The 22278-nt window shown below is 45.5% G+C and overlaps 1 protein-coding gene across 3 annotated transcripts in view; it reads left to right on the top strand.

Moving 5' to 3' along the window:
- Positions 1 to 17656, top strand: part of BACH2 (BTB domain and CNC homolog 2) — a 373540-nt gene extending 355884 nt beyond the window's left edge. For 2 of the 3 annotated variants that reach the window (XM_058435404.1, XM_058435405.1), the window contains 2 exons: positions 5873 to 6079; positions 11311 to 11931. In XM_058435404.1, coding sequence (XP_058291387.1) covers positions 5873 to 6079; positions 11311 to 11793 — 690 coding nt within the window. In that variant the 3' untranslated portion in view covers positions 11794 to 11931. Of the gene's footprint in view, positions 1 to 5872; positions 6080 to 11310 lie in introns of all 3 variants that reach the window. The other variant, XM_032155389.2, reaches the window with a different exon arrangement.
- Positions 17657 to 22278: the final 4622 nt, after the last annotated feature.

Genomic DNA, 22278 nt, shown 5'->3' with positions numbered 1-22278 from the left:
GGCGTTATCGCCCTGTGACTCCTAGATCCATCCTCCAAGAACTTTAGGACCGACAGAATGAAGACTTGCCTGAGATCACACAGCTAATTAATTGAAGTATCACAGCTGAATCCCAGGTGTCCTGTATTTGTGCTAGAAACTGGACCATGAGAAGAGAGCGTGGAAGGACAATTGCGCGAGAAACATTTCTTCGCCTGGGAGGGGAGATTTTGTCATTGCCATCTGCCCAGCACTGAGCTGGCTGTCCTGGTTCCAGCAGCACTGGAATCATCTCCAGTGGGCATATTGCTTCCTCCCTCGACAGCTCCCTGGGATCTGAGGGTCTCCTCGGAGTATAGGCGTTAAAGACTTTGGAGAGCTGACCACCCATCAGTGCCACCCTCAGGGTATCATGCTAATGTGACCCTGCTCCTATGGGTTTCAATCAACATCTGATAATAAAACCAAGAAATGAAGTAGGAAAAAATATTAACAAACTAGTCTTCCCCTGAGATTTCTACAGGAAATATTTGTTTCTGGCCTTTTCTGCAAAATTTGCAGCTACTTTCCTGCTTTTCCAGTAAACTTCACCCAGCAAACCAGAGACACTAGGCAAGCGAAATATTTGTTGGGTGAGATAGATACACCACCACTTGATTGCAACTCCTAAAAAAGATGCAGAGAAAACAAAGATCACAGGGAAATCTACCAGAGCAAGAGAGTCATCATTTGGGGATGAGAATTTTTTTTCCCTTCTTTTGTCTTATATTTTATGAAAGAAGCTGTATTTATATAATACATAATTTTATATAATACTTAGAGAATAATATATAAAATTATATAATACTTATATAATTTTTCAGTGTTTCCTTTTAACTGGGAGGAAGGGGATGATGGTTTAGGCTGAAGAATGGTCGTGGCTGTTGGCAGGGAGGAGAAATAAAGCAGCCGATTTGTTTGGTGAGAAGGAAGCACCGGCATCCCGGGGCCCAGCCTACAGCCTCCCCTCTGCCTCGTTGGTGCAGAAGGCATGCAAGGAGACATATGTAGGTTCCATGCACTGTCCAGATGTCGCACCTGGACCTGAGAATCCCTGGACACACTGCAGGGACTATCCATTTTACTGACTGCTCAGGAGCTGGATCCTAGCCAGGCGTGGTGGCTCACGCCTATAATTCCAACAGTTTGGGAGGCCAAGGAAGGAAAATCGCTTGAGGCCAGGAGTTTGAGACCAGCCTAGGCAACAGAGCGAGACCCTGTCTCTAAAAGAAAAAAATTTTTAAAGCTGGAATCTCCAGAAGAACTAACCCTCCTATAGCCATGCTTAGCAGGACAGGGCAGGTACTGTACTAAAAACCCACCTCAAGTCCTGCTCCTCCTGTTGTGTTCCAGAGGGGAGAAGAGTCAACACTTTGCTGGGCTGAATAAAATCAACAGCAGCTTATTGTGCCAACTGTGGCACAGGCCTCTGGTGCCCTGTTTGGCCCTTGGCCTGCTGACTCAGTGGCTGCCCTCATTCTCCGAGTCTCTACCGAGAACCAAAGTGGTAGACCCCTGGCTAAAGAGCGGCACCCATGAATCCCTCGTGCCCTTCCCCCTATATGCAGCCTGTGTGTCCAGAGCTGCGTGTGGGTGGCTGAGTATAACTAGGAGTGGTGGCAACAGTTCACAGGACTCTTCACCTCATCACATTGGGTGTTGGGACTCTTTAAGAAACCAAGCCACTGCTGCGAAGTGAGATCCTGGAGGAATGAGTGTGTGGAGGGACAGTTAATAAGATGTTAAGCCCAGTTGGGCCTGTTTGGCTGAGAATAATTATCTAGAAGGAAAAAAGGCGGGCCTCAACCTTCTTGATGTGTTTCCACTTTCCAAGGCCTGCTGGCCTTCTCTGACTCCTCAGCCCCATTTGAGGAATGTTTTGAGGGCGGAGAGCCTGGGAGAGGCATGTCCTCCACGGGACCAAAGAGTCAGTGGCTACTCCTTATTTCCAGACAAGATGTTCTTGGCTTGGAACTTAACTACTCAGGAAACAACACATGGATGTGGTCAAGTTCCCACCCACCCCGACCCGGTGCCTGTCCGAGAACACCTCAGAGACCCCCGCATGTTAGTGAACATAAGTCCTCCCTTGCTAGAGGGGGAGCCGAGACTTGCAAAGAGAAACAAGAGTGAGTTGGGGTGTTTTCACCTGGGAGAAAGTCTATAGTTGACTATCACCTTTTCCTCTGACCCTCTTTAAAAAGCAGATTGTGTTGCAGCAGCTCTGCTGAAGTGTTGTATGGCTTTTTCTCTCAAGGACTTTGAAACTAGCATTGTTGATTTTTCCTTTTTCCTGGCAACTCTCCCTCCTATTCCCCTAGTGTTTTATATTCACTGTCTGGATGATTTAAATATAGTAGCTCTTGGTATAGACGTCCTTTTGACTTTCCCTGTGGCCTGAACTATAGGGATATCTTCTTTCTGAGAGTAAGTAAACACATTTAGAGCAGAAGCAGAATGGCTTTGTTGTCATCAGAGGGAAAACTCCACAAGCCCCCAAAGCGCCACCACCTCTGCTGCGTTGGAACATCCGCATCTCCAACAGACAGACCTCTGTGTTCCGGAGACGCTGTGCAGGATCTGAGTGTCTGTTTGTTATCCAGCGGGTATAAGAGGGAAATCAAACATTCTTTCATATCATTAGAAGCCCTATGCAAACACAGCCCCGTGCACAAAGGCCTTTCCTGAGCCCATAACAAGGAGCTGTTTGTCCTGGCTGCCTGTCTTTAGCAGTCGGAGCAGGGCCAAGCCGGCAGTGGTGTCATGGGCCGTACTGCGATTTTGCTTTCTTGGACCAAAATTTTACAGGTGTCATGGGACAGAGCTCACCAGGTAGAAGCTGAATCAGAGCACCCACTGGGAACCTTCAGTAAATGCCACACTGAACAAGCTCAGAGCTGTGATGGAACCTGACAAAGAGCTTGCACCCAACCACAGAAAAGTCAAATGATCATTTCATACGTTTGCTTTTGTGCACGGGAATTGACTAGCCACACATGCCGGCAATCGGGACTCGTGTCTGCCTGCAAACGATGCAAGCAAAGAGAAACCTGGGCTCAGGATCAAATGTCTTCATCCTCACTCCCTTGAAGAACACAGACTTAACCCTGCAGCATCTGAACACTGTCGAGGGGTTGGTTTCTTCACCCTAGAGCATTTTGATCAGTTCAGCCCAGACCCGTATGTTTTTCTGGCTGCTGGGATTCACTGAGTCCATTTATTCTGTCTCCTAGAGTGGCACTGTCCAGTCCAGTTGCCACATGCTGCACGTGGCTGTTGAGCCCCTGAAAGTGGCTATTCTGAATTATGATGTGCTGTAAGGAGAAAATGTGCTTTGGATTTGGAAGGTTTAGCACACACACAAAAAAAACTAAACTATCTCAATAATTATATTAGCTACATGTTGGAAGTATTTTTATCTATTGGGTTAAATAACATACAGTATTCAAACTCATTTCACCTGTTTCTTTTTACTTCTTTTAATGTGGCTACTGGAAAATTTAAAATCACAAATGTAGCTCATGTTGTTTGTATTAGACAGGGCTGGGCTAGCGCTTGAAGGAAGTTTAGGTTTGTAGTGCCATCTGCTGGCTCATCCGGAGCAGACGTGAATGTAAACAAGAATGAAGCAATCTGAGCTAACCCACATGTTGTCTCTTAGCCTGGCAGCACACAACCTTTTTATTCCAGGAGCTTCTGAAGCAGGACCAGACCGAACCCAGAAGCTGCTGAATCCCCAAGAGCCTCGGGAAGGGGAGTGACAAGCTGCTTAAAGGTGCAAGCCTGTGTCACCTCGTGGGTGCCAAGGAGGCTCTTGAGATAGAGTAGTGGTTTGCTGCTCACCTTCCGCACTTGAGGCTCTTTCATGCAATCTTTTTCACTGGTTGCTATTCTTAAGAAATACTTCAGGCCAGGCACCATGGTTCACCCCTGTAATCCCAGCATTTTGGGAGGCCAAGGCGGGCGGATCACTTGAGACCAGGAGTTCAAGACCAGCCTGGCCAACATGGCAAAACCGCATCTCTACTGAAAATACAAAAATTAGCTGGGCATGGTGGTGCACACCTGTAATCCCAGCTACTCGGGAGGTGAGGCAGGAGAATCGCTTGAACCAAGGAGGTGGAGTTTGCAGTGAGTCGAAATCGTGCCACTCTACTCCAGCCTGGGTGACAGACCGAGACTCCATCTCAAAAGAAAAAAGAAGAGAAATATTTTAGGCCAGGAATAGTGGCTCCCACCTGTAATACCAACACTTTGGGAGGCTGAGGAGGGAGAATCACTTGAGTCCAGGAGTTTGAAACCAGCCTGGGCAACATCACGAGACCTCATTTCTTTTTTTTTTCCCCCTTCTCTCTGGTGCAAGACCTCATCTCTACAAAAAAAAAAAAAAAAAAAAATGTTTTTTAATGAACTGGGCATGGTTGTCCCAGCTACTTGGGAGGCCGAGGTAAGAGGACTGCTTGAGCCCAGGAGGTTAAGGCTACAGTAAGCTGTGATCGTAACACTCCACTCCAGCCTGGGTAACAGAGCAAGACCCTGTCTCAAAAAAAAAAAAAAAAAAAGAAGGAAATATAAGCACTCATTTAACAACATAGTAAGGATACAAACCCATCCTTCAGGAGACTGCTGTCCTCGCTTTAGATAATGCTTATTTGCCTTGATTTGTCAAGAATTGGAATTTTGCTGACAGGTACCTGCATCCAATGTCTATTGTTGCATAATAAATCACCCCAAAACTTAATGACCTAAAACAATAGTAATCACTTAACACCTCTCACAGTTTCTATGAGAAACATGAATGTGAGTCAGGAATTCAGGAATGGCCCATCTGAGCAGTTTGGGCTGAAGATCTCTAATAAGGTGAAGTCAGATGTTGGCTGGGGCTACACTCAACTGAAGGTTTGACTGGGGCTAGAGAATCTTTTTCCAGGGTGGCTTGTTCACATGACTGGCAAGGTGATGCTGGTTGTTGGCTAGAGGCATCAGCCACTCTCCAGATGGGCCTCTCCACAGAACTGCTTGAATGTCCTCGAGGCATAGCAGCTGATTTTCGACCTAGCCTCAGAAACTATACACCATTACTACTGCTGCATTCTGTTGGTCAAAAGGCAGGAAAATGCATCTCACCTTTTGATAAAAGAATGTCAACATTTCATTGTAAAATTGGAAAATAAAGTCCCAAAGTGCCCAACACTTGTATAGCAATGTACAGCTTTTTTAAAATGCCCTATTTTTCAGATGAGGAAATTGAATCTCAGAGAGGTAGAATAGCTAGCCTGAGGTCTCATGTCTGGTGAGAAGGATGAAAGCCCGGTTCTTTTGACTCCTACTGTATGCTGGTGAAGCCTATCCAAGTTATCTCCTCCTATCTCCCATATGCTGTTGTAACTAAGAATCACACTGGGTTTTTTGTGTCTCCAGCATTTTCAAGATATGTGGGGCTCTCTTCATTCAGGTGCTTTAGATGTGTCCTTATGTGGTATCTCCCTATAACTTGTCATTTTATTGAGTTAGGCTGTAGGTCTGATGGAAGTACATTTCAACTAACTAGAATCTTTCTTACAAAAGTGCTACATCAATGAAAAATGACACATTTTCCAATATCGTTCATGTCATTTGCTTCAAAAATCTCAGAGACAATAACATTACAATATATGTGTTCTTATTCTGTTTGATTATCCAGGTATTATTACATCTTACCTGTCTTTAATCAGGAAATAAGTAATCACTGCTTACTTTCAGTAGTTTCCATATTACTTGGTCATCATAAAAAGGTTTTATCATTTTTTGATGTTCTGCCTGCCAGAATTAAAATCCAGCTGCCATAATCATTTTCTGTTATTCTTGGTTTCAGGTAAAACTTCCTTTTCCTGTAGATCAAATCACAGATCTTCCAAGGAACGATTTCCAGATGATGATTAAGATGCACAAGCTAACCTCAGAACAGTTAGAGTTCATTCATGATGTCCGACGGCGCAGCAAGAACCGCATCGCGGCCCAGCGCTGCCGCAAGAGGAAACTGGACTGTATTCAGAATTTAGAATGTGAAATCCGCAAATTGGTGAGTTGACCCATCCATTGTGATCAGCAACCTGAAGTGACCAGGACTAATGTAAAGTAACAGCAATGAAAGTTGGAAAAGTAGACAGAAGAGTCACCCTTTGGGGAAGTTTGGGTTTATTTTTTAAGAAGTTTCTCTACAGAAATAATAGCTTTACATCTACTTGTGTGTGTGTGTGTTTGTGTGTGTGTGTGTCTGCACGCGCATGCATGCGCGCAGGTGTGTAATAGTGTGTCAATATTTTATATCCTTCAGTCATTATTCATATAGAGGTAGTTATTTTTTATTTTCCATCCAACATGTGAAAATAACTGATGTTGGCCAGGCGTGGTGGCTCATGCCTGTAATCCTAGCACTTTGAAAGGCCAAGGTGGGTGGATCACTTGAGGTCAGGAGTTTGAAACCAGCCTGACCAACATGGTGAAACCCCGTCTCTACTAAAAATACAAAAAATTAGCCGGGCATGGCGGTGCGTGCCTGTAGTCCCAGCTATTTGGGAGGCTGAGGCAGGATAATCACTTGAGCAGGGGAAGTGGAGGTTGCAATGAGTGGAGATCATGCCACTGCATTCCCGCCTGGGTGATAGAGTGAAACCCTGTCTCAAAAAAAATGAATAAATAACTGATGTTAATTATGAGCATCTATGGTCCAGGTATTCTTCTAAACTGTTTTTGTGGATGATCCCATTTAATCCTCACATTAATGCTATGACTTAGGCACTCCTTTATCCCCATTTACAGAGGAGGAAACTGCAGAAGGGCTGGATAACTTCCCAGTACTTGGTAGAACTTGAATGCAAACCCAGGTGTCTGATTCCAAATCGTGTCTTGTACCACTGCTTTCTCCTGCCTCCTGGCAGAAGAGAATGGAATAGAGCTAGGACGCCCACCTGCAGAGGGGCCATTGCTCAGGAGATGATCTCCTGACATTCTTTGCAGCCCCAGGGTCCATTCTTTTGCAATTCTGCCTCAAGGTGGCTGTCATAGCCATCCCTGTGCCTGAGAGTGTTTTGTCACAGAAAACAAACTCCCGTCTCCTAGGCTCCCCCATACTCAGAGCTATGTGCCCACACCCCTTCTCCTTGATAAGCAACCATAAGCTACAGAAAGTAAATCCAGGTGACCTCTGGTTCCTGACTGTAGCTTTGAAGACAACCAGCTCAACCTCCTTCAGCTCCACCTTTCTGCCACCAAATAACAGAAACTCATCCGAGGTGCCATGTCTGTGTCAGGCTGAAGAAGAGGGAGGCCACATGGTATGGTCATGATCTAAGTGTGGCTCCTCAGACTGTTTGCAGCACCTCCTGGCCTCATGGTGAGCCACCAGCTAATGAGAACGAAAGCACAAGGATGAAATGTTAGAAAAGCACAGGATATATGTTATCAAGATAGCCCTGGACTTCAGGGCTTTTTGTTATTGTTGTTGTTGTTGTTTTGTGGGTTTTTTTGACACTCACCATCAGGGAAAATGTCTGTGTTTAGCAGCTCCCGTCACCAACAAAGAAAGTCCAAGCTTGTTAGTAGGACATCTCCTGCCCTTTGTGTTCCAGTCTGTAGCTACCTCGCCAGTGTCACCATCCACTCCCTTCCTAGGACTTGATCCCTGATAAAATCAAACTCTGCACTTGTGCCTATGCCATTTCCTCTCTGCCTTGGACATTCCTCTACTTTTTCTATCTCCTTTGTTCTTTACGAGTCAGGCCATGGCTGGGCACCATGGCTCACACCTGTAATCGCAGTACTTAGGGAGGCTGAGGCAGGAGGATCACTTGAGGCCGCAAGTTTGAGACTAGCCTGGGCAATATAGCAAGACCCCATCTCTAAATGAATGAATGAGTCAGGTTATGCATCACCTGTCTAGGAAACCCCTTTCCTGAGTCCCCAGTTAGGCTGGGCACCTGCCCGTGGAACCCTGATCTGACCTCTGGCTTAGTGCTTATCACTTACTCTTGAGTTATCTTTACATATGTCTGTCTCCCCAGCCCTCAACTGTCAGTTCCTCAAGGACAAGGACAGTGACTTGATCATCTCTGAATATCCAGTGTTGGACCCATTGCTGGCGCCCAGAAAATGTCTATTGCCCTAAAATTTACTGGACATTGTGACTATTCAGGGGATTATGAGTTTCTTCTTTCTTTCAAATATTTCTTTAACATTGTTTAATGTTGTTGAACAACAAAATTTAATTTAAATCACATAAGGAGATGACATTCCTGCTGGTGAGCGTGGGTCTTCTGAAAGCCTGCTGGGCTTAGGTAGTTAAGTCCACTGGGTGTGAGTCTACAGGGGCCTAGGCACATGTCTATAGTGCCCTGCACTCCGCTTAAGGTAGTAAGATAACTTCAGTCACCCACATTTGAGAAATGCCTGGTTTTGGTAATTTGCATTCTGCTTAGTGTAATTTTGTGATGCTGAACAAATAAAATCCAAGCCACAGACCAGGCAGATATCTAAAGCACTTTGCTAGCATTTTTCAACTAAAAAACCAAAAGAGCATCATCTAGTTCTCCAACCACTTTTTGGCATCCCCTTAAATAATGCGTTGTGTTTCAGTGCTGAATAAGAACACATTCATCAGTGTACGTCTGTGACTGAGGGCTTCATGGTTTTAACCAAGGCATGATTTGCGACATGTTTCCTGCTGCTGTCACACGCAGCACCTCATTTTCTTCCCCCTAGAAAGTGGCCTGGAACATTTAACAGATGAGTAGGCCTGGAGGGGTCAGTGCTTTGGCCAGGGCAATGTGGCAGAATGATCCTGGGGTTCCTCTCCCAGCACCCAAGCAGTATTGCCCCTCACTTTGTAGATTTCTGTACTAAAAGGGGAGAGCTCCAGGTTGCACAGCCACCCATATAAGTTTTTTCCCTAAGGAGACATCCCAGATGTGTTTTGTTTCTTATCCACCACCCTGTGGTGAGGATGCTATGTCCTGACAGGGATGGCGCTGGTGGGCGGAGCAGCTTCCACCTCTCCCCAAGTGCCTCCCTGCGCAGTCCCCAGCAGGCCCTGCACTCACTCCCCACTCCCACGCCATCTCCCACACACCCGCCACTCAGCTGTTGCAAACTCGCATAATATATTTCTCTCAAGTTGCACTTGTACATCTGTTTATTTTTCATCTTTAAAACATATTTTCTTGATAAATTTATAAATATTTTAGCAGGTGCCCTTTCCCGGTGTAAATCTCTCTTTCCGACACACATGCCCACGCCGCCTGCCAGATTGCATTCATGTTACGGCACATGCAGCTCCCGTGTCGGAGACCCGTTCCTTGTGCGTGTCGCATGCCTGCTCCTCCCTTTCTCCTCTTCATTTTCTCTCCCATCCTCTTCTCCTAGCTGTGCTTGCAAAGGGTTGGTGAGAACTGACTTCATGCTGCTTCAGATGCCCCTTTTCTTCATCCACTTCATTGTGTGTGCCTCATGGAACCCCATCTCCTCCCCTCACCCTCGCACAATTTTTTTTTTTTTTTGAGATGAAGTCTCCCTCTGTCGCCCAGACTGGAGTGCAGTGGTGCAATCTCGGCTCACTGCAACCTCCACCTCCCGGGTTCAAGCAATTCTCGTGTCTCAGCCTCCTAAGTAGCTGGGATTATAAGCATGCACCAACACACCCAGCTAAATTTTTGTATTTTTAGTAGAGGCAGGGTTTCACCATGTTGGCCAGGCTGGTCTCAAACTCCTGACCTCAAGTAATCTGCCCATCTCAGCCCCGCAAAGTGCTGGGATTACAGGTATGACCCACCATGCCCAGCCCCCTTCTCACAAATGTTGATGGTAAAACCTTAATTAGTCTCCAGTCTGCCGCTGAAGTCATCTCTCTATTGGGATGGTGAATTTCAGTAACACAGGAGCATGTGTAGGATTTTGTTTAAGGAGAAGAACATCTCAGAACCTTGGGCTAGTACCCAAGGGTTCAGGCTTCATCCTTACTTCTCCCTTCCCAAGTCAGGGAGAATTGCTGCTCCAGACTGCACTTTCCCCAGCTGTCCTAGGGAGGGTCCCTTCTGTTCAGTCTGCTCTGCTACCAAGGCCAGAGAGCCTGCTGATACTGGGTTGTATATGAAACTCCGTATGTTAGGCAACGATAGGAAATTGCTGATGACTTTTTTTTTAATAAACTTTTTTTTGGTGGGGGGAGACAGGGTCTCGCTGTGTCACCCAGGGTGAGTGCTGTGGCACCATCTCGCTCACTGCAGCTTCCACCACCCGGGCACAAGTGATCCTCCCACCTCAGCCTCCCAAGAAGCTGAACTACAGGCGTGTGCCACCACACCTGGCTAATTTTTGTATTTTTTGTAGAGAAGGGGTTTTACCATGTTGCCCAAGCTGGTCTCAAACTCCTGAGCTCAAGCGATCTGCACAACTTGGCCTCCCATAGTGCTGGGATTACAGGTGGGAGCCACTGCACCCAGTCTGACTTACTTTTTTAGGAGCAGTTTTAGGTTCACAGCAAAATTGAACACACTATACAGAGAGTTCCCATATGGTCCTGTTTCCACACACACAGCCTCCCCCACTGTCAACATCCCCCACAAAGTGGTACATGTGTTAGTCAATGAACCTACACTGACACATCATTATCACCCAAGTCCATAGTTTGCATTAGAATTCACTCTCGGTGTTGTACGTTCTATGGTTTTGGACAAATGTATAATGACATGGATCACCAGTATAGTGGCATACAGAGTGGTTTCACTGCCCCCAAATCCTCTGTGCTCCGCCTGTTCAACCCCCTTTACCCCTAGCAACCACAGATCTTTTTACTGCCTCCATAGTTTTGCTTTTTTCGAAATGTCATATAGTTGGAATGGTAGATTTTTGCCTTTCAAAAATGGCAACCTGATACATTTGGGGGAGATTTTCAGTCACAAGATTGGGACTGAGAGTTTTTCATTTAACTCTCTACAAACCCCAAATTCCAGGAAACCAAAACATTGACTCTGAAGTTTTCTGATTGGTGACGATTTTGCCGGTTGTTTGCCCGGGCCTTGGAGAGGGATGAAGAGATATCCTGGGGAAGGTGTTGGCGTCAGATGGGAGGTGTGGCAGAAGCCCGTCTCTGGGCCCCCTGAATATGTATCTTTAAGTTTCTAGAGCCTGACCTAGTCATTCTTCAGTTACATTATAATGGAGGATGCAAAACAAAGGCTGGAAAACCTCCTGAAACGAGGCCTTCTGTCCTCCAATTCAGGTTTGATCAACCCTTCTCTTTTTTTCTCTACTGTCCAGGTGTGTGAGAAAGAGAAACTGTTGTCAGAGAGGAATCAACTGAAAGCATGCATGGGGGAACTGTTGGACAACTTCTCCTGCCTTTCCCAGGAAGTCTGCCGAGACATCCAGAGCCCCGAGCAGATCCAGGCCCTGCATCGGTATTGTCCTGTCCTCAGACCCATGGACTTGCCCACGGCCTCCAGTATTAACCCTGCGCCCTTGGGTGCTGAGCAGAACATTGCGGCCTCCCAATGCGCAGTGGGGGAAAATGTGCCCTGCTGCTTGGAGCCAGGTGCGGCTCCCCCCGGACCCCCCTGGGCACCCAGCAACACCTCCGAGAATTGTACCTCTGGGAGGAGACTAGAAGGCACTGACCCGGGAACCTTCTCAGAGAGAGGACCTCCTCTTGAACCCAGGAGCCAAACAGTGACCGTGGACTTCTGCCAGGAAATGACTGATAAGTGTACAACTGACGAACAGCCCAGGAAAGATTACACCTAGTGACTCGGCCCTGCCTCCCAGTCCACACACCTCTCCCATTCAGGCGTTCTTCAGTCAGCCTGTGGCACTGTTCATCTGCTGTCCCGAAGAAACCGAGAACACATTTGGTGCACACTACAGCGGTCTTAGCAGCAATACTGTTCCGAAGTATTCTCTCCTCTTCTCGAGCAGGAGTGATAGATAGTTACCTTCACAATGGTGCTACCCCTTGCCCAGGCAAGGAAAGACAGCAGTGATGACACTGTCTGTCTGTGGCTCAATTTCAGTCTTCACAGGGATAGACTACAACACCTCTAGGCCCCAACCACGGATTTTTTTTCTCAGTGGCCCATGTCACAAACCCTATCTCAGGAATTTCTTCTGAATGTTCAATTTTTTTCATTGAAGACAGCTTCTATACACATCAAAGTTTTATAGCTAGACTGTACATATTATATATAATATATATATAAATATATATATCTCCATATGCAAAAGTCCTGCATGCCTCAGCTTTCTCATCCTAAAACTGGAAACTTATTTCTCATTTAGAAACAGGTTCCAACATTCCTCTTCTTTTGTCTCTGATGCTAGAACTAGTTTGGTAACTGTTAACATGGTCATTTTTCTTGCTTCACAGTTCAATTTTCAATTTGTACTTATTTATGGACAAAATTCAGTGTTGGAAGCTTTTTCCCAAGGCTTTATTTCAGATTTCTTTTTCGTTTGGTTTGGTTTTGGCACCGCCAAGTGGTGTCATTTGAGCATTGTGGGTTTGTTTTTTGTTTGTTTGGGGGGTTTTGTTTGTTTTTGTTTTTGTTTTTTTCCTTGCAGATACTGTACAGTAATGGTCAACTTTGCCACTTGCACTGAGTTTTGGGTCAAACCTATTTTCTTAAATGAAGTTGTAACTTCGGTATAACTCAAGTATACTGTATATTCTTTGCTTTTAGTTAAAAAAGTAAAACATTTTAGCTAATTAAAAAGCACTCAGGTGATAATTATGTAGGAAAAACAATCTTGCCAAATAATGAATTCATCCTAGGATGTGTAGACAATAATCTGCTTGAATATTTTTATATTTCACCTCCTCCCCACCTTTCCCTAAGCAAAGTTTAAATGCAGATAGAGAGTTCAGAGTTGATGCTGGATGTTCAGATTCCTAAGTGGGGAGAGAGTTTGGACATCTCACTCAAAAGTACATCAGAAAAACAGGAATCCATGATTTTATACCAGAACTCAGCAGGCATTGGCTCCTAGAAATCAAGTTAGAACGTTTTCACCCAGGGAGTAAGTCCCATTCATTTCAACACGTCCTGAGGCCTCGGCTTGCTCTCGGAAGTGTTGTGCAGTAGGACCTGCTCCCCTGAAGGATGGGGCCAACCAGCCACTGGCTTTCCTGCCCAGGCTCGGCCTCCCAGGACATCTGGCCAGAGGGGATTTGAATCACAGCCCCGAAGGTCCTGCCTTCACCCCGTTGGGAGAGAGCAGGGCATCCTGGCATCTGCGATCCATCCCTGACACAGGCTGACACATTCTTTCTCCTTTCCTTCTCCAAAGGCTTGGAGTTTTCTTCTGAGGTTTTTCTGCCAGTGTCTTGTCTGAAGGCAGACTTCATTCTGAGGCTTTGGACAAGCCATCACCGGGAACCCTCCCTGTCCCCTTCCCGAATCACACACATACCCTACCCTCACCTGATGATAATTTTCTCTTCTTGCTGCAAAACTGGTTGGCTTGCAACCCAGAGAGAGCAGCTTCCCTTGGTTCTGGGGCCGTGTTGGCCCCAGCCACGTTTACAGGAAGGTGTGCCCCAGAGGAGGAGGAATCAGCTCCCTCGCTCCAGTGGCCTTGGGTCCAGGTCTCACTGAGCAGCCCAAGGGCCACTCCAGCCCGGCTGGGGAAGAGAGTCCTGAACGGTTTGATGTGGGGATGGGGTGGTGGGCAGTGGGGAATAGATGGTTGACTTTGTTTCTTTATTTGTGCCATTGTTTGGACAATATTAAAGCTGCATGTAAACGGGGAAATTAGTATATGATGTAGGCTAAAAGTGAAATCATAGTAACATATGTTTTAGTATTATTAACTTTTTTCTGTACAAATATTAGCACTAAATGTTTAAATATGTATGAATGCCAGAAATTTGTCAGTTCATGCAGTAGGAAAAAAAAAAAAAAAAAAGGCTTTTCTTTTTAAACAGTTCCACTTTTAAAACCTGCCTCTGGGTTTTTGTTTTTTCTCGTGTGTGTGTGTGTGTGTGTGTGTGTGTGTGTGTGTGCGCGCGCGCTTGTCTGAAACAGATCTTGATAAAGCTCTGTGTTGGAGCTGCTGGTTTTTGTTATGGTTGTTGGAATTTCTTGGCCTACTAGGACAGTTGTGTGCTTCACCGTGAGGTTTGCCTTTGTGGAAAACTGGTGACAGCGAGAATATAAACTCAATGTGAATCACGTGATACTTCACAGGCGTGTGTTACGGTGGAGTCAGCTGACAGTATTTTGCTTTTTAACTCTATTGTTGCCTTTCCAAGTGACCTCTCCTCTTCTTTTAAAAAAAAGAACACTTTCTGCTCATATCATAACCAGGTCCAACCCAGCTTCTTGGCATGAGGTTTACCCTGGTAACAACTCATGTGCAACTGGTAGTCTTGACCACATTCCTTCCATTTCCCCAGGTTTCTGTGGTTCAGTAGCCCAGACCTGTTTGGCAGCCATTTCTAGGAGGGGCGGGGTCTCTTTATTTCTCTCCATTTCTCTCCACCCTCAGACCTCACCTTCCTCCCACCCACCCCTGCCTTGCTTTCCTTCCTCTTCCCCCAACCTAACTTCTGCCATGGGAACTGGTTAAAAACACTGCTCTAAAAACCATTTTCCAATTTCATAGAGATTTCTATAAAGTTATGTCATTCATAATCCACCATGAACAGTGACTAGCTTCGTGCAGTTGTTCATGTGATGTGTGTGTGTCTTTTCCTATTCAGAACTATGTGCTTGTCAAAATTATTTCTGGGTTGATTCAAAGGGAGGACTTGCTGGGGACCAGAATCCAAACGGCCTCAAGTGGAATTTTAAAACCCAGCCTGTCTCTTTTCCCTGGGATCCGTCGGTCAACCCCACGCCTTTTAGGAAAAAGAAAAGCGAGTGAACAGCAAGGAAGAGTGTTTGCACAGTACAGGAACATTTGGTTGTTCTTAAGGCTCTTTTCTTACAAAAATAAGAGACCCTCCAACCACGGGCTGTTTAGGAGGATGCCTGCTTGGGTCTCCGAATGGCTGGGGTAGGAATGATTGTTGGGGCAGAGCCAGTGGAGGCGACCCTGAGACTAATGACCATCCCACCTAAATCCAGTCCTCCCCTTGGATCTGCCTTTGTCCTGCTTGTGTCTCCAGGCAACCTCTCTTCAAGTTGGTGTTGGTCAGGCTTTGGGCAGGTGAGTGCTTTGCTGTATGTGTTTGTTTCTCTGCGTTATCTGGGGGTGCCTTGATTAAAATCGAACTTTATTACATACTGATTCTGGAACAAAACAGTTGTTAGAAAAACTTTAAAAAAAAAAAAAAAAAAAAAAACCGACAAAGTTACGAGGCCATCCTGCTACTTCTCTTCTGAGTCCCCAGCAGTGACTCAGGCGTAGGAGATGATGCTGCAGTGGAAAACCCGACTGTGTGTGTCTGCACCTGAGTGTTGTGCGAGTAATTTATTAACTGTCTTTCTAAAGGTTTGCTGCTTTTAAGATGCACTATAATTCGGGATGTAATCCTTATATTGCTTTTCCAAGGAAGTGAAAAAAAGGCTAGTGATTAGTATGCCAACTGCCACTACTCCTTCAAAAGGAGCCAGGACCAGCGACAAGACTCATGAGAGGACTGGCTGAAGTGAAGTGTGCACAGTGTGAATTTTAGTGCTGTTGTCAAGAGGCCTAAACCCACATTTTCTCTTTTAATATTTTATGATTGCCATCAAAGAAGAAGAAAAAGAAGGAACAAAGGTTTGCAAATGATAAACCTGTTAAGACACCAAAAACTCCTGTCCCATGAAGCTGCTTGACATCCTGTGGAGTAGCATAATCCTCTCAAAATGGGGAAGAGCTGCCTGCAAAGCTTTCTCAAGTCCCTGTTTGGCTACCTACTTCTCTACGTTATGCCCCATTTAAACTAGGAGCTGTTTTAGAAATGACTTCAAACTGCTCCACTGTTGCTTACAGTTTAGGAGTCTCAGATCCAGAAGGAGCAAAAATCAAGTTCGGTCCTCAAATGACTGTAAATAGACTAAAGAACAAGGTGGTTTTTGTTTTGGTTTTTGTTTTTTAAGAATAAAGCTGTTCATTGTATCAGGAGTTAGTGTTTCTTCCCCAAATTGAAGACTGTGTTGGAAGTGCAATTTCTGGTGAGTCAGTCCACAATACAATGCCCCGTGTGGAGTTGGTATTCATACAGGAAGTCTGTGTGCACGAGGCATTGTGTGTTGAAAGTGTATGTTTATAGTACTGCCCGAGCCATCTCATGACCCCAGCATCCAAAACCGATGCTGTAGAACAGAACATATTTGTACACAAATAGTGTGTGCAGATAGCATTTGTACATAGAAAAGTCTTATTGTGGCAGATTGAGGATAAATTATTCAACTGACGGTGCAAAAACATTACTTGCAAAGAAAAGTAAGTTTATAGTATTTTCCTACACTCCACCCTGGGAGATGATATTTCTATCAAATGAGTATCAGTGCATTTTAAATGTAATATGAAAACGATGCTGCCATTTTGTGAAGAATACCCACTTGGTTGCAGAGGCCAACTTTCATAGCTTTGATTTAATGTTGTGACATGGTGTATGCATTTCGCTGTCAAGCAATGGATAAACAGCTCTGACTTTCATTCTCATTCCAGTTTATTGACCTCAGATAAAACATTGGCCCTTCTTAGAAGCAGAAGTGTGCACCAAGACCATTCATTTCAGGTAGACTCACAGTCAGTGCCAAGTGCTCCCATGGGAATAATCAGATGCATATGTTGCGAAAGAGTGAAGGGACTTGGACAAAGAGGGGTTTTCCTACAGATGGATGCTCAGTCTTCTACCAAAACATGTTTGGAGGCAGAAGTATGACCTCCCCTTAAGTCCCAACAATGTATTTTGTGTGTGCAAATCCTGGGATGCCCATTCACGCTCTGACATAAAGACATGGCACCTCTAGTGAGTGATCAGGAAGATTCCATATGCATTTGGGAGCTTCAGGTGCTTGTTAGACACAGTGAGCCATTCAAGGCAGGCACCACCTTTGCTAGTGAGGCCAAGAGGGCCTGTGACAATTTGTTCCAGAACCAGTCTGATGCAAGTGCACCTCTAATATATGCCTTACAAACTCCAGAGGCCATATTCAAAACAGGGTCTTCTCAGTGTATGCAAGGGGCTGCAGCCCCTCTTCTCTTCCTCCCCAGGTTGAACAATACGGACAGTTTTCACACATATCTACCTGTATAACCCTCTGTACCTCTCATAACTGGTCAACGACTGTAACAGGTTACATCAGGTGTTTTTCTACATACTTTTTACACAGATTCTATGCGATTACTGTAATTTAATTCAATGCATCATTTTATTGTACTAGTTCTTAGGCTTGTCCTTATTTTTTTCTAAGTGATTGTGGTTTTTCTCGTGGTTTTTATTGTAAAAATGAAAGGCTGTTGATGCTTATTCTCTGTAACTAAGAATTTTTACCTTTTGGGGAAAAAAAGCATTGCTATGAACTAATGAATTGAAACTTCATTTACTCATTGTAAATACACTATTGTGCAAAAAAAATTTTCACTCAATTGAATTGCTAGTGTTAACTGAATTTTGTCTAGACACCATTTCTGTTGATGAAATAAAGACATATCATTATGCATTGTAAACTGATTTTCTCTGCCTCTGATCCCTGTGTTCCAAATTACAGAGTGAGAAACCTCAGGATATCTTTTTTCCTAGAGGCCGTTTCTCTTCCTCTAGTTTGGACCCTTACTTACTACCTGATTAATCTGATTAGGAATCTTTAAAATTTGATAATATTAATGTGATTCCTAAACTCTGAATTTTAAAAATCCCTAGTGCCTGTGAGAGTAGATAAAAGGCTTTAAACCCAATTTCTCGGTTTTGATATTGTGCTATCACTATGCAGAATGTTACACGGGAGAAAACTGGGTGATGGGTATCATTTCTTGCAACTGCATGTGAATCTGCAATTATATCCAAATAGGCTTAATTTTTTAAAAACTAGATGAAAGTAAATGAGAAAGCATTAAACCAACACCAAGATGCAATGAGTTGCAAGGAAAGATGTTTAGAATTGTGGCTGAGGAATCCATACAGTCATGCGTTGGTTAGTGAAGGGGGTACGTCCTGAGAAATGCATCCTTACGCAATTTCATATTGTGAGAACATCAGAGTGTGCCACATCAACCTAGATGGGAAAGCCTATGACACACCTAGACTACATGTTCCTAGGTTGCAAACTTGTGCAGCATGTAACTGTACTGGATATGGTAGGCAATTGTAGCACCAGGGTAAGTATTTGTGTATCTTCTTAACAGAAAAGTTGCAGTAAAAATAGGGTTTACAATCTTACGGAACCACTGTCATATATTCGTTCCATCATTGACCAAAATATGGTTGTGCCATGCATGACTGTACAGTTTAAAAGTTGTATTCTAAAAGTGTATTTGATAGTTATGTCTTAGATTTTGATGTAAAGAGAAAACAAGATATCAAATGGTGGGCAGGTCGAGTGACCATGAGCGAACACTGGACTGGAGCTCGGAGGTGAGAGAAAGCCACTAGAGCAGAGCAGGGGCGGTCTGAGCTGTCAGTCAGCGAGGCTGTAACGAGTGCATGCGCATGGTGTCCGGGCAGGGCAGGGCTGTGCTGCCGAGATTCACGCTTCAAGGAGTGCATGCGACCACCAGATGGGAAAACTGAAATTAAAAGCTGCCAAGTTCTGCTCCCTCGGGCGAGTCTCCATGGGCACCTATGGAGTCAAGGAAGGCTTCCTGAGAGCAGGTCATGGGTTTTGCAAATGTGTGCTGCTGTGACATCACAGTCGTAACATTTTCGGTACAAGAGGTGGATTACCTGCGCCTGAAGATGTGAAGTTAATCCACTCTGAGAAAAACAGGTGGGTCAGAGTCCCAAAATTTTCTGTGGGAAAACCTGGTAATTTAGAACTGATGGTCATTTGCACCTTCAACCCTGACATTTGCTCTTGTGATACAAATAATGGTCATGCATTGAAGGAAAATAAACCTCACCAGCTGTTGCGTCCTGCAAAACAGGCGTCCCCGAGCCCTGGGCCGCAGACAGGTTCCGGTCCATGACCTGTTAGGAACAGGCCGCACGGCAGGAGGTGAGCAGCTGGGGAGTGAACATTACTGCCTGAGCTCCACCTCCTGCCCCATCAGCGGTGGCACTGGATTCCCATAGGAGCGCGAACCCTACTGTGAACGGTGCATGTGCGGGATCTGGGTTGCAGCTCCTTATGAGACTCTAATGCCTGATGATCTGAGGTGGAACGGTTTCATCCCGAAAACATCCCCCCACCCCCGCTACCTCTGGTCCGCGGAAAAATTGTCTTCCACGATACCAGTCCCTGGTGCCAAAAAGGTTGGGAATCGCAGCTACAAAAGAGCTTTTAAGCACTGTCCAGCCCCAGGTGGACAGCAGCCATTTTCTTTCCTACTTTACATGTGCTTCTTATGGGAAATTTGTTTCTGCCTCTGGGGCAGTGAGGACAGGTTCCTTCTACACCAGGCCCTGCCAGCAGTTTTGTTGTATGTATTTGGAAATAACTGAGCTGTTCTTTGAAATCATTTTAGAGTCTTTCACTCTTCTCCAACCCACGACCTCACCCAACTCTGCCCCACCACTTGGGATGCATTAGCAAGATTGTACTTAATGTTTAACACCAGCTGGGGAAGGTGCCGTGAGCAGAAATGGGTTTCCAATTCTCCTCACTGAGCACCTATGCCTTCGTGGTACAAGTCAACACAATACTTCCTGGTGTCAAAAAATCAAGGCCCAAAGAGATGGAGAAAGCCACACATCCCATTACGCAAGTGTCTTTCATTTCACTCAAGAGCATGACACCTCCTGTCTCCACACCCGTCCCTGGTTCCTGCAGATCCTGCCACACATCTGCCACTGGCCTGCTTAGCCACAAAGAGGCATTGCTGATTCTCCATGGCTAGTTCTTACTCTTCTTGAAGATAAGTGCATCCCTGAGACAGTGCCCTTCATCCCGAAGCAGTGAATGGAAACCTTCAGAGATATGCTAGCAGTCAGTGGATATGTTACATTTTACACTGGGCCCTTCAGACTTTGTTTTTTCTTCTCTTTAGAGACAAGGCCTTGCTATGTTTCCCAGGCTGGAGTGCAATGGCTATTCACAGGCATCATCATAGTGCGTCGCAGCTGTGAACTCCCGGCCGCAAGAATCCTCTCACCTCAGCCTCCCAAGTAGCTGGGACTACAGGCGGGCCACCAGGCCCAGCTCAGACTTGTTTTTTGTTGTTGTTTTGTTTTGAGACGTGCTCTGTTGCCAGGCTGGAGTGCAGTGGTCCAATCTTGGCTCACTGCAACTTCCGCCTCCCAAGTTCATGCGATTCTCCTGCCTCAGCCTCCCAAGTAGCTGGGACTACAGGCGCACACCACCACACCCAGCAAATTTTTGTATTTGTAGTAGAGACGGGGTTTCACCATGTTGGCCAGGATGGTCTGAATCTCTTGGCCTCATGATCCCCCCACCTCGGCCTCCCAAAGTTCTGGGATTGCAGGCGTGAGCCACCACACCTGGCCTCAAACTTGCTTTTTAAAACCTCTATTTGTGCTGTGTTGTTGACAACCCTGTAAAGACTTTTCAGAGTGAAAGAAATTGAAATTACAAAAAAAGTTGCCATAGAGGCCTCTGAAACCTGTTGACAAACCTATTGACACAACATGACAGAAAATGAATAAGAAATAAAGACTGGAAAATTGGAAGCAATGGGTAAGGTATTGCCTTTGGCATTTATACATAAATATCTATTTATTCAACCAACACCGTGTTACATGCTAAGCGTCCAAGATGTCAAATACCTTACCCTTACAGCTTTCACAGGCTAGTTGGGCAGAGAGATGTACAAATAAATCATTGCCCAGGGGCTGCTGACTTTTACAGAAAGGAAAACAAAGATTTCTGAAAGGACTGTGGGCCTCAGAGCAGCTGGATATGGATTTGAATTCCAGCAGGCACTTCAGCTGTGTAATCTTTAACTGTGGAGAAAGTTAGTCTCTTTGAGCTTTGTCTGATCTATAAGACGAAAATGAACAATAACAACTTGACAAGTTGTACAAGGTGTAGATAATGTGAGCACGTGGAATACAGTATGCCCCTTAAAAAGGCACCTTGTAGGGGCCGGGCATGGTAGCTCACACCTGTAATCTATGTAAGTGCTATGGGGGCACTGAGGCAGGAGGATCACTTGAGGCCAGGAGTTCCAGACTAGCCTGGGCAACATAGCAAGACCTCATTTTTACAAAAAAAAAAAAAAAAAAATGTTTTTAATTAGCTGGGAGTGGTGGTGCACCTCTATAGTGCTAGCTAGTGGGAAGGCTGAGATGGGAGAATTGCTTGAACCCGGGAGGCAGAGGTTGCAGTGAGCCAAGATCACACCACTGCACTCCAGCCCGGGCAACAGAGCGAGACCTGTCTTTAAAAAAAAAAAAAAAACCCTATCATATATCCCCTACTGTTACTATAATTACAGGGCTGCCACAAAGAAAGGCATGGTGAGTGAATGATGGGGTGGCTGAGAAAATATGTTGGAACTGCCTCCATAAAAATAATAAGTCCCCAAAAGGCAGCCACAGGATAGGTGGACACTGTCCAGCAGCACACTGCTGGGTGGGCAACAGCAGGCAGGAGCGGGAGAGCTGCCACAGCTGGGTTACAAGTGAGAGGCAGGGAATGAGGTCAGAGGCAGGGGCCAGTGCCTGAATTTCCTGTGGCTTTTATCTCATAGGACATAGATGATGCCAAGCCTCATAACTTTGAACCAAATTGATTCTCCTTATAACTTGAAGCCTTTATTACCAGGTGTGTGGCCAGAGTTGGGGGCTACTCTGGCCGTGGGGTGGAGGACGGGGGAGCTAAGAGGCTCTTTCCATGGGAATTGAGTCCACCTTTATGGCTCTAAAAACTCAGGGTTGGGCCCAGTGGCTCACACCTGTAATCCCAGTACTTTGGGAGGCCGAGATGGGTGGATCACCTGAGGTCAGGAGTTCAAGACTAGCCTCGCTAACACAAGGCTAAAAATACAAAAACACAAAAATTAGCCAGGCCTGGTGGTGGGCACCTGTAATCCCAGCTACTTGGGAGGCTGAGGCAGGAGAATGGCTTGAACCCAGGAGGCGGAGGTTGCAGTGAGCCAAGATCAGCCAAGCAGCAACCAGCGGAACAGCCTCATGGGTTGGCTAGTCAGTGCACACCACAGGACACTCTCCCGGATGGC

This window comes from Hylobates moloch, unplaced genomic scaffold (assembly GCF_009828535.3).
Source record: "Hylobates moloch isolate HMO894 unplaced genomic scaffold, HMol_V3 SCAFFOLD_2, whole genome shotgun sequence".
Lineage (NCBI taxonomy): Eukaryota > Metazoa > Chordata > Mammalia > Primates > Hylobatidae > Hylobates > Hylobates moloch.
This window is presented reverse-complemented; position numbering and strand designations above follow the sequence as displayed.